Source organism: Diachasmimorpha longicaudata, chromosome 13 (genome assembly GCF_034640455.1).
Source record: "Diachasmimorpha longicaudata isolate KC_UGA_2023 chromosome 13, iyDiaLong2, whole genome shotgun sequence".
NCBI classification, from domain to species: domain Eukaryota; kingdom Metazoa; phylum Arthropoda; class Insecta; order Hymenoptera; family Braconidae; genus Diachasmimorpha; species Diachasmimorpha longicaudata.
In genome coordinates, this window is record NC_087237.1 from 1,512,278 (window position 1) to 1,522,238 (window position 9,961).

The 9,961-nt window shown below is 37.0% G+C and overlaps 2 protein-coding genes across 2 annotated transcripts; one reads left to right on the forward strand and one right to left on the reverse strand.

Annotated features, from left to right (window-relative positions):
• The first annotated feature begins 696 nt into the window (after positions 1–696).
• LOC135168620 (uncharacterized) lies at positions 697–1,766 on the forward strand. The gene is made up of 3 exons (XM_064132999.1): positions 697–811; positions 908–1,693; positions 1,756–1,766. The coding sequence occupies exons 1-2, from the start codon at positions 697–699 to the stop codon at positions 1,618–1,620; spliced, it is 828 nt and encodes a 275-aa protein (XP_063989069.1). The 3' UTR covers positions 1,621–1,693; positions 1,756–1,766.
• Positions 1,767–5,547: 3,781 nt separating this feature from the next.
• LOC135168476 (uncharacterized) lies at positions 5,548–6,444 on the reverse strand. The gene is made up of 4 exons (XM_064132692.1): positions 6,303–6,444; positions 5,965–6,128; positions 5,765–5,875; positions 5,548–5,683 (listed from the first exon to the last, which is right to left on the reverse strand). Exons 1-4 carry the CDS (start codon positions 6,365–6,367, stop codon positions 5,577–5,579), a joined length of 447 nt encoding a protein of 148 aa, XP_063988762.1. The 5' UTR covers positions 6,368–6,444; the 3' UTR covers positions 5,548–5,576.
• Positions 6,445–9,961: the final 3,517 nt, after the last annotated feature.

Sequence of the window (9,961 nt, forward strand, 5' to 3'; positions counted from 1 at the left end):
CACACCCCGTGTGTAAGGGCGGTTTTACCCGCCATTACACCCCCTGCGGGTTGCAGGCGAAATACAGTGAAAAAAAAAATTGTCTACTTCATAGATAGGTAAACGCTTTCTGTTTCCCTCTCTATGCAAAAAAACATATCAGTGTTGTATACCCCGAAATGCCCGCATTACAACCACATTTTTCCGCTCCTGCAAATCCCATTGCCGTAAAAAGCAATATCCTAATCCGGCACTATTCCAAGTTTCTCCCCAACAAACAACCCTAATTTAAAAGATTTTCCTACGAAGAGTCCCACTCAAGACCCTTCCTGATCCTCAGGCCCACATGTCCAGTTCTTTCATTTTCGTGGATTATTAAAAATGAGTAACTTTACTCTGGTATCCAACAACAGCTTCATTCATTACTTTCATTAATTATTTTCACTATTGCGTATGGGTGTTGTGGCCCTTTTTTTAAAGTTAGTCTAAGGGAAGGAATCAGAGCCGTTGTGCCTTTCGAGGGTAGAAAATAAAAGACAAAAAAAATATGCACACGTTTGAATCAGTAGAACTCTCACATTTCTACTAGGGGGGCTAACGCCGTCTTCAACCCTATCACCACTACACTCGAATACTTCAGTACTTTGTTCGGTCTGCTAGGTGCACGATCGTGACATCAGTGCTTCCGAATTTGGGGAAAACATTCTAAACAAAACAATGAACAACTCCAATCTTATAAATGCAGTGACCTTGGCCAACTTGCCTGATGACTGCTTAATGGAAATATTCAAGTGTTTACCCCGATTTGAGGAACGGCTAAAAGTAGGACGGGGTTAGTATTTATTAGAAGACCGAATTTTTCCAAGGAAGATGAATTCGTATCAATTTTATTATCTATTAATTTTAATTCTATTATTATCTTCATTAGTATTCATATTCTTTTTAACCCTGTTTAAAGTGTCCAAGAAATGGAATCGAGTCGTCAGACTCTCTTGTGCTGACAGCCGGGAAGTTGTCGTAGAACCACCAGAGTATTTCCTAAGACATCTGCAAACCATTATTGTACAAGGCCAGATTGTCAGAATAAAAACAGGAGCCAATGCGATGGTTAAGGGGGTGATTGGTCTCTGCGGTCCTTGGCTGATCAAGTTAAGCGATTTGCGTCATCACAAAAGGACAACAACCATTTTAGAGGCATCAAGAAAATGCCGACAATTGGAGGAGATCAAGGTGAAGACTCACACTCCGGTGCAGGACAGAAGATGGCGGGATTTAGGGATGGTTAACCAGAGTTCACATCAGTTATCCGTGGAAATATATATAAAGGGAATAAACACCTGGTTCGAGAGATTGAATGGCCCATCGCTGCAGAGACTGCGAATTTTCACTGAAGATGTCAATGAGGGAGACATGCTCGACGGTTTGGCAACGAAAATGGTGGAACTGGTGAACCTTGAGGGATTTTCGATAAATATCGTCAATGATCTCTTGCTCCGGAGCTTTACAACTATTACAACACTGGAGACTGTGGAAATTTGTAGAGCTCAGCGTGTAATGAAGCTATCAGAAGAGGGGCTCAATAGCATTTTAAATCTGAAGAACTTGAGGAGTCTCTCTATTAACAGTGCGAATAGCCCTTAACGGTGGTGCACTGACACTTTCATGGGGATATTGGTCGAGGCGTGTCCCCGAATTGAGCGCTTGACCCTTACAGGTAAGAACAATAAACAAACATTGAAAAAAAAAAGAAATATAAATTTATTCTCTTCTTTACAGGCAACCTCCACCGTAGCGATCAAATACTCCCAAAATTAGCACGGCTAAGGGAACTGAAATGTCGTACCCTGAAAATACCACGAGAAAATCACCGAAACAGACAGTCAGTTCTCGAAGCCACGCCCTCAGTGATTTATTTGCAGCCTACGTTCACCCATGCTCACCTAGAGTTAGAAAACAAATTTTTGTACAGTATAGCGTATTAAAGTGGTGTGTTTGAAACGTAGACATTTAGCGCTCAAATAGTAATGAAGGCCCCCGGTCAGGCCAAAAGGTCGACAGCGACACCTCGGGTCACTAGGCCCCGAGCTGACCCCGGAAGTACCGAAACTCGCCCAGTTCATCGTAGATCCTCAGCGAGCGCGGTAACGTTTATCAACCCCGGAAAATCTCCCCTTGGAGTCAAGTACATCACCGAGTACACCGACGAGTACATCTCCGTTAGATATAAACGGCATTATTAGCCCAGTTTATAAAGTTAATCAACAGTGTTATTAATTTGTGATTTAAACCTATCGAACTATAAATTGTACATCACCGGGTTATTGTGTAAATCAGTGTAAAGAAAACGACTTTGGTGGCACGTGGCCCCAATAAACTTTTATATAAACCCTCAATCTTTAATAGACTGTTTTCCACCCTATTCATCTTCCATCCAGTGAATCATTTCATACAAATTCCTCCCACATCCACCCTAAAGTCAGTAAATCCCCAAACATGGTGTTAAAGTAGTTTTGTGTAACATTGTATGTAGTGACGGTTTGAGTGGGTTGAAACGAAGTTTTAGTATTGACAAACCAATTGAGTGTAACATAAGCGAAGAGCTGAATTAACCATGGTGAGTTATATCACAATGTAATGAAATAAATTGCGAATGTGCACAGTAATATGTTAATTCATTATATCTAACTACTTTTTCTTAATTAAACAGGACCAAGAAAATGTGATAGAAATCACAGGGACGAACGGCAGACGTCGTTATCTCTATGAAAATTACATATTCCATATAGTATATGAAGGACCCACAAAGAAATCATTTCGATGTGCGCATTACACCAGAATCAACCGATGTCCCGTCAGGATCTCTGTCCATTATAATGGAGAGATCCAGACAAATGGAAAACCTCATAATCATGGAAAGGGTAAGGATGAGCTGAGACTTCATGCTTACAAGCAGGACTTGAAGGACCATGCTTGCAACACATATGATCCTCCTACAGAAATCACCAATAGAATCTCCAGATTGTGAGTTGAACATTTTTCCTGCACTATTGGCCAATCCCTTTGGTTACATTCTTGTTGAAATATTACAACACCGCTCTTCTGTTCCTCTTCAAAAATCCGTCGGCAAGGTTTATGACGTGTTTGAAAGAGTCTCCAGAAAAGTACTAATTTGTGATCGGGTGTGCGCCGAACTTGAAAGCATTGTAATCCTTACCAGATGTGGTATTCAAAGGGAACTCTGTCCTCTGCAGTTATAAACCTTCTCGTATTTTCTCCCTTAGTAAAAGTTTTTTCAACTAGTAATAATTGAGTCTCTGGACAACGGTCCTATAGGTCAATGGTGTCTTTCTCGTGCCAATAGTGAAGTGGTAGAGTTAAAATAATTGGTTGTGTTGCTCTATTTATTTATCTACTTTTATCAATATCCCAATAATTCTTAACACTCAATGAGCGGAATTTTCGCATTTCCAAATGAACAGTACAGGGTGTCTCAGAAGAACATGCGGATACCGAACCGGCATATCCTCAGCGAGTGAGTCTGACCAGAAAAATTCTTTTTCCCTTTTCGATTAGACGGCCCGCTACTGATATATGGGGGGAAAAAGGACGGCCAATGGGGCGCGAGCGTTAAGCGGCTGTACGCCCGTGTGCGCCGGTAAGCCGTGTGCGTGGTTCTCCGTCCCCACAGGCGGGCGTTCTATTCCGCTAGTGAGTGAGAGAGAGGGGAACATATTTTTCTCTCGCTCATTGCCAATTGCACGACAGTCCTTTCAGGGGGGGGGGGGTGAATAAAAACTTATTATAATTAACATTCGGATTATTTATGACAATACAAGAGTTGGTTTGGAAAAAAATCATTTATTAAAATAATTTGATAAGATCAAAAATTTAAACAATTGTTACATCCGTCGAAGGAAACTCTTTAAATTCTTTTTAAATAATTAGGAGTAGAAATTGCCCAAACAGGGTTCATTTATTGGGAAGACCCAAAGGCCAGCCCAAATAATAAATATTAATAAAAATTTTCCAGACGCATTTCTCTTCGGAAAATCCGTCGTGAAAGGGAATAAAGTTGGGTCTGTCATGCTGAAGGCATCTGCAGTGCATGCTCAGTTTATTTCCCTCATTTTAAAATTTTAAATTTACTTTCAAATGGGACAAATGCATTAAGGGAACTTAAGACCTTTCTTTTATTATTTATTTTAGCGTGGGTCCAGACCCTTGTAAACTAAAATTCGAGTTTCCGTCCCATTAGAAATTTTATGGGGGTTCTATGAGTTCTCTTCGTAACGAGAAGTCATAAATCCCTTTTTAACAATTTTTAAATGTTTAAAAAAAAATTCTTGTAATTTAATAATTTTGTGATAGAATAATTGCAATTTTTTCTACGACCATGCCAATGTAAAAAAATTCGTTGTTAGGACAATCCTAACTTATTCTTTCAATTATTTTTCAATTCGAAAGAATATGTTAGAGAACCTCAACTATTAATGTTAGTACAAACTAAATTGGAAAATTACCCAACATTTTTTTTTTGTTTAATCTTAAATAGTTATTAGTTTAAATTATTAATATTAAATTATTATTTATTTTAAATAGAATTGTGGAGGGAGGAAAATGGGACCTCCCGAAACAATTCTCATTTGCGGTCGAGAGGGGGAAGCACGCCCACACTCTCGACACCTCAATGTAGAGGGGTTGGAGTTAGCCCTGAAACATTGAGACTATAGAGTAGGGAGGGAAAATTCGGGCCCAAGGTCATCAACCATTGGTCCCCTGAATTTTCCTTCCATACTTCTGAGGACACACCCTGAGGCAAGAAACAAAAACTGTTTGCACGCCGTTTTCGTCCTCAGTGTGAATTCCTCCGTTTTCGGTAACTAACTTTCAAGTTAGAATTTTCTTTTTTAGTCCTCCGAGACTATTTCTACTCTCGTCTTTCAAGACATTTATAAGTCGTTCGTGACTTTGAATTTCAAGTTTAATTTACTCAATTCTTTTGAGATTTTTTTCTTTTGTTTACATACATTAGATTCGCATTTTTATATAACGCCAAAATTATAATTTGGTAAATTACCAAATAAGTGGAAATAGTGTTTAAGTGAATTGTAAGGTGAAGCAGAGACTCATCACCCGTAAGTTTTTGTTTATATATATATATTTTTTTTATGTAATTTACCTTTTTATTCAAATATAGACTCTTCGGAGTCAGGCTAATTAAAATCCTCGACAATTTGTTTATTTTATTTAAATCCCTATTCAGTGGGTTGGTTTTTAATTCCATGGAAAATTCCATTTAACTATCATTTAACTACGTCAAATCGGTTAATTTTGACGTAACAATTTGTTAATCTTATGATTAAATTTTTTAGCATATATGGGGTCTTCATTTTATTATTCTTTGCAATGATTAAAAATTAAATAATTGTGCAAATCCAATCGCGAGACTGTCAAACCATCAACAAGAAATAGCAACGAATGAAAAACGCAAAGAATACATGCTGCATCGGTATGTTGGAATAATTTTAACCACAACTTATTCAAAATATAATTTTGTTTATAGAATATCTACAATATTTTTATCGATATTAAACATTTTACAAATAAGGACAACTTGGCCCATGACCAGCCAGCAACAGATATTCCAAGACATCCCAATCATGATTGGTTTCACTTTCATCAATCCCATTCACGTCCTCTGGCTCTGAAAAAATGATAGTCAATTATTTAAAAGGTTGAGAAGCAAATAGATGAAAAATATTATTTTTTTACGTAAAAATCTTACGCTGTATCGTGAGTATTTGCTTTCTCTCGCGGTTTCGATCAGAGCACGGTATTGCTGAAGGTTGTTTCCTCGCTTGACTTTTTCTTGAGGAACTTTGACGTTTTTTCTTAACTGAAACAGAGAAAATATATATTAGAAAGGTTATTATCACAATAAAACAGGCCACATATTACGTTTTTTATTGTTTTTGATTTATTTACCTCCATACTCTGCATTTTCATCGTCCAGCCCCAGGACGTCTGAATGCTGCACCTCACAATTATTCCGTGGGAAGGATTTCCCGTGTTCTTCATTAATTATGTCTTGATTATTTGAAGGTAGACATTCTCTTAGAAAATTATAAACAGCCTTCTTTGTGATGTTCCTGAAAATTTAAGATGATTATTGTTTTTAGAGAACTTGGATTGCAGTTAGGTATTTTTTCTTGTTTTCAATAGAATATAGCAATCTCGTTAATCCATCACATGGGCAAAAAGGTATCGATACTCGCCCCCTCCTCTCGACCATTTAATATAATATTTGTTAATAAAAATCTCACCTTGGAAGGGTCGTTCCTGTTTCAACCTCAGTGAGGTATTTGTCCTGCGCTTGCAGGATGCACATGCCCCATATTGTAAAGTTCCTTTTCTTTTTTGGTTTTTGAGATGGGTAGATTATTTTTCAATCTCTACAACTTTATGGATTCATCTTCGATGGCCTGTTGTAAGTTATCTGCAATTGAAAAAGAACGATATATAATATTCAGAATCCCTGTCAACAACGGGATTTCAATAAATAGAATTGATACTATTCCAATGAACCGTGAAGTAAAATCCTAAAATGGATTTATTTAAAGGATGGCCGACTTATCATGAGTCAAGAAGTATAAAGTATATATACTTACGAATCAGTATGAAAACGAGGGCCACCGACTCGAGGCGTGTAATGGCGGTTATATGCTTCAACATCATTGGTTGTTCTAATCGGACTCCCGTACACAGAGGTCCATTCAGTATCCCACAACCATTGTCTCCTTAAATAGTCTATAAAACGCCGAAGCTCTGGAAAATTTTCTGTATGCGACTGCGTGAGTTCTTCGAAGACATCTATTCCAATCGTCAAAAGTTGAGGGGGAAGTAACCCAAGAGATCGACTTAAAAATTTGACTTCACGGGGAGATTGAAGCTTTCCAAGTTTCAAGATATCTGCCCAGTATCCAGATATCGCCTATAAATTGATTATAATTAGATACCTGATAAAAACTAAATTAAACTACAAGACAGACTTGAGCGTTAACATACTTGCACTAGGTGAAACAGGCAACCTTGCAATTTGGCTGTCGGAAACAATGCTTTGCATGCTTTGCGTGGTGCTCGTTCAAAATCGGAGATAATTAGCTCTACGTTCTGCAAACCCGGAGCTAATTGGATGATACGCTGTAGAATTGCTTCATAGAGGGATGCTCTTGCACCTCGCGTGTAGGCGTAAACTGCGGCGAAAGCCTGTCAAGGAAAAAAAGTAGAGTCGGTTACATTATCAAAAGAAAACCATAACAAAAAAGGGTTCTTCATACCTGGTTGTGCTTTCTGAAGCTGATTATCCACATCTGCGTTCCTTTCGGCTTCTGTGGAATTGCCTGAAACGTAAAAATTAATAATCAAAATTGTTCGTTATGCTCATGTATTGCATCGCGAAATCGAAAAATTCTTCACGGCCACTTGGGGAACAATTTGAGGGTTTGGGATTGCAAATTCATAATCAATATGTTTCCAATTATTACCTTCATTGTTCCATCAAACTCAATGAGTTTCGCTGAGTTCAACTCTGAAATCATGATATCAGATGCAAAAATCAGGGCGTAACCTTCACCCCCATCTGTAGGTTGAACCGCTCCCTTATAATTATTTCCTACAATGTTCTTCAATTCATTGTTATTGGTAAGAGTTTGTGCCAAATCTTCCAACGTTTGTGGCAGTTTAGGTCGACCTATCTGTTGTCTCCTACGCTGGATGTAGCTGTTAGCAGCTAGTCTGGATATTTCAGATGCTACAGAGATCCCATGCCTGAAAATAAATTGAATCAATTGTTTATTGTTGATTATTTTTGTAACAGGCCCGTTTACAGTATTTTATCAACAGATCTTTCTTTTTGTAAATTAAATTTACATTGAAAAAGATCTCCTGACAAAATACTGTAGGCTTGTTGCATTATGAGATAATTAACATTTAAACAATTATCTCCGGAATGCCAAGGGGGATGCCCGTGATTTTGGGGATTTTTTTTATAAAAAATGGTTTTTGACAAATATCTTGTAAACCCATTTGGTTGACAACATTCTGTCAAAAGGCTTTTTTCTGAGGAATGTGATTATAAACATGAAATGTCGATGAGGAAATCGCGTAAATAAATTAGTTTATTTAATAATCGAGGATTATTTTCTTACGTCAAAATTAACCGATTTGACGAAGTTAAATGATAGTTAAATGGAATTTCCCATGGAATTAAAACCCAACCCACTGAATAGGGATTTAAATAAAATAAACAAATTGTCGAGGATTTTAATTAGCCTGACTCCGAAGAGTCTATATTTAAATAAAAAGTAAATTACAAAAAATATATATATATACAAAAACTTACGGGTGATGAGTCTCTGCTTCACCTTACAATTCACTTAAACACTATTTCCACTTATTTGGTAATCTACTAAATTATAATTTTTGCGTTATATAAATATGCGAATCTAATGTATGTAAACAAAAAGAAAAATCTCAAAAGAATTGAGTAAATTAAACTTGAAAATCAAAGTCACGAACGACTTATAAATGTCTTGAAAGACGAGAGTAGAAATAGTCTCGGAGGACTAAAAAGAAAATTCTAACTTGAAAGTTAGTTACCGAAAACGGAGGAATTCACACTGACGACGAAAACGGCGTGCAAACAGTTTTTGTTTCTTGCCTCAGGGTGTGTCCTCAGAAGTATGGAAGGAAAATTCAGGGGACCAATGGTTGATGACCTTGGGCCCGAATTTTCCCTCCCTACTCTATAGTCTCAATGTTTCAGGGCTAACTCCAACCCCTCTACATTGAGGTGTCGAGAGTGTGGGCGTGCTTCCCCCTCTCGACCGCAAATGAGAATTGTTTCGGGAGGTCCCATTTTCCTCCCTCCACAATTCTATTTAAAATAAATAATAATTTAATATTAATAATTTAAACTAATAACTATTTAAGATTAAACAAAAAAAAAATGTTGGGTAATTTTCCAATTTAGTTTGTACTAACATTAATAGTTGAGGTTCTCTAACATATTCTTTCGAATTGAAAAATAATTGAAAGAATAAGTTAGGATTGTCCTAACAACGAATTTTTTACATTGGCATGGTCGTAGAAAAAATTGTAATTATTCTATCACAAAATTATTAAATTACAAGAATATTTTTTTAAACATTTAAAAATTGTCAAAAAGGGATTTATGACTTCTCGTTACGAAGAGAACTCATAGAACCCCCATAAAATTTGTAATGGGACGGAAACTCGAATTTTAGTTTACAAGGGTCTGGACCCATGCTAAAATAAATAATAAAAGAAAGGGCTTAAGTTCCCTTAATGCATTTGTCCCATTTGAAAGTAAATTTAAAATTTTAAAATGAGGGAAATAAACTGGGCATGCACTCCAGATGCCTTCAGCATGACAGACCCAACTTTATTCCCTTTTACGACGGATTTTCCGAAGAGAAATCCGTCTGGAAAATTTTTATTAATATTTATTATTTGGGCTGGCCTTTGGGTCTTCCCAATAAATGAACCCTGTTTGGGCAATTTCTACTCTTAATTATTTAAAAAGAATTTAAAGAGTTTACTTCGACGGATGTAACAAAATCTAAAGTAGACTGGAACCTTTTTGAAAAATGGTTAAATGGCAACTTAAATCTAGTTCAAAACCTCGCGAATGAAACCCCCCTACAAACAAAATACGAATTATTCATTGACAACATTATGAACGCGATATCCTTTTCTTCCCCCAAACCCAAAAGGACTCTTCCTCAAACCAATCCTCATAACACTTCTAATAACAAAAAACAGAAGAAAAACTCCCCTCCTGCACCATAGTGGAATGAACAATGTTCAAAGGCTATAGCTCTTAGGAGAAAAGCCACCACTGCCTTTAGAAAAGTCATCTCAGAAGAAAACTACATTGAAATGAAAAAACAAACTGCACTTA

Coding starts and splice junctions, on each gene's coding strand:
- LOC135168620 (XM_064132999.1), top strand. CDS start 697: ATGAACAACTCCAATCTTATAAATGCAGTGACCTTGGCCAACTTGCCT. Junction 812..907: donor ACGGCTAAAAGTAGGACGGG/GTTAGTATTTAT, acceptor TATCTTCATTAG/TATTCATATTCTTTTTAACC.
- LOC135168476 (XM_064132692.1), bottom strand. CDS start 6,367: ATGTGCATCCTGCAAGCGCAGGACAAATACCTCACTGAGGTTGAAACA. Junction 6,129..6,302: donor ACAGGAACGACCCTTCCAAG/GTGAGATTTTTA, acceptor TTAAATTTTCAG/GAACATCACAAAGAAGGCTG. Junction 5,876..5,964: donor TGAAAATGCAGAGTATGGAG/GTAAATAAATCA, acceptor TCTCTGTTTCAG/TTAAGAAAAAACGTCAAAGT.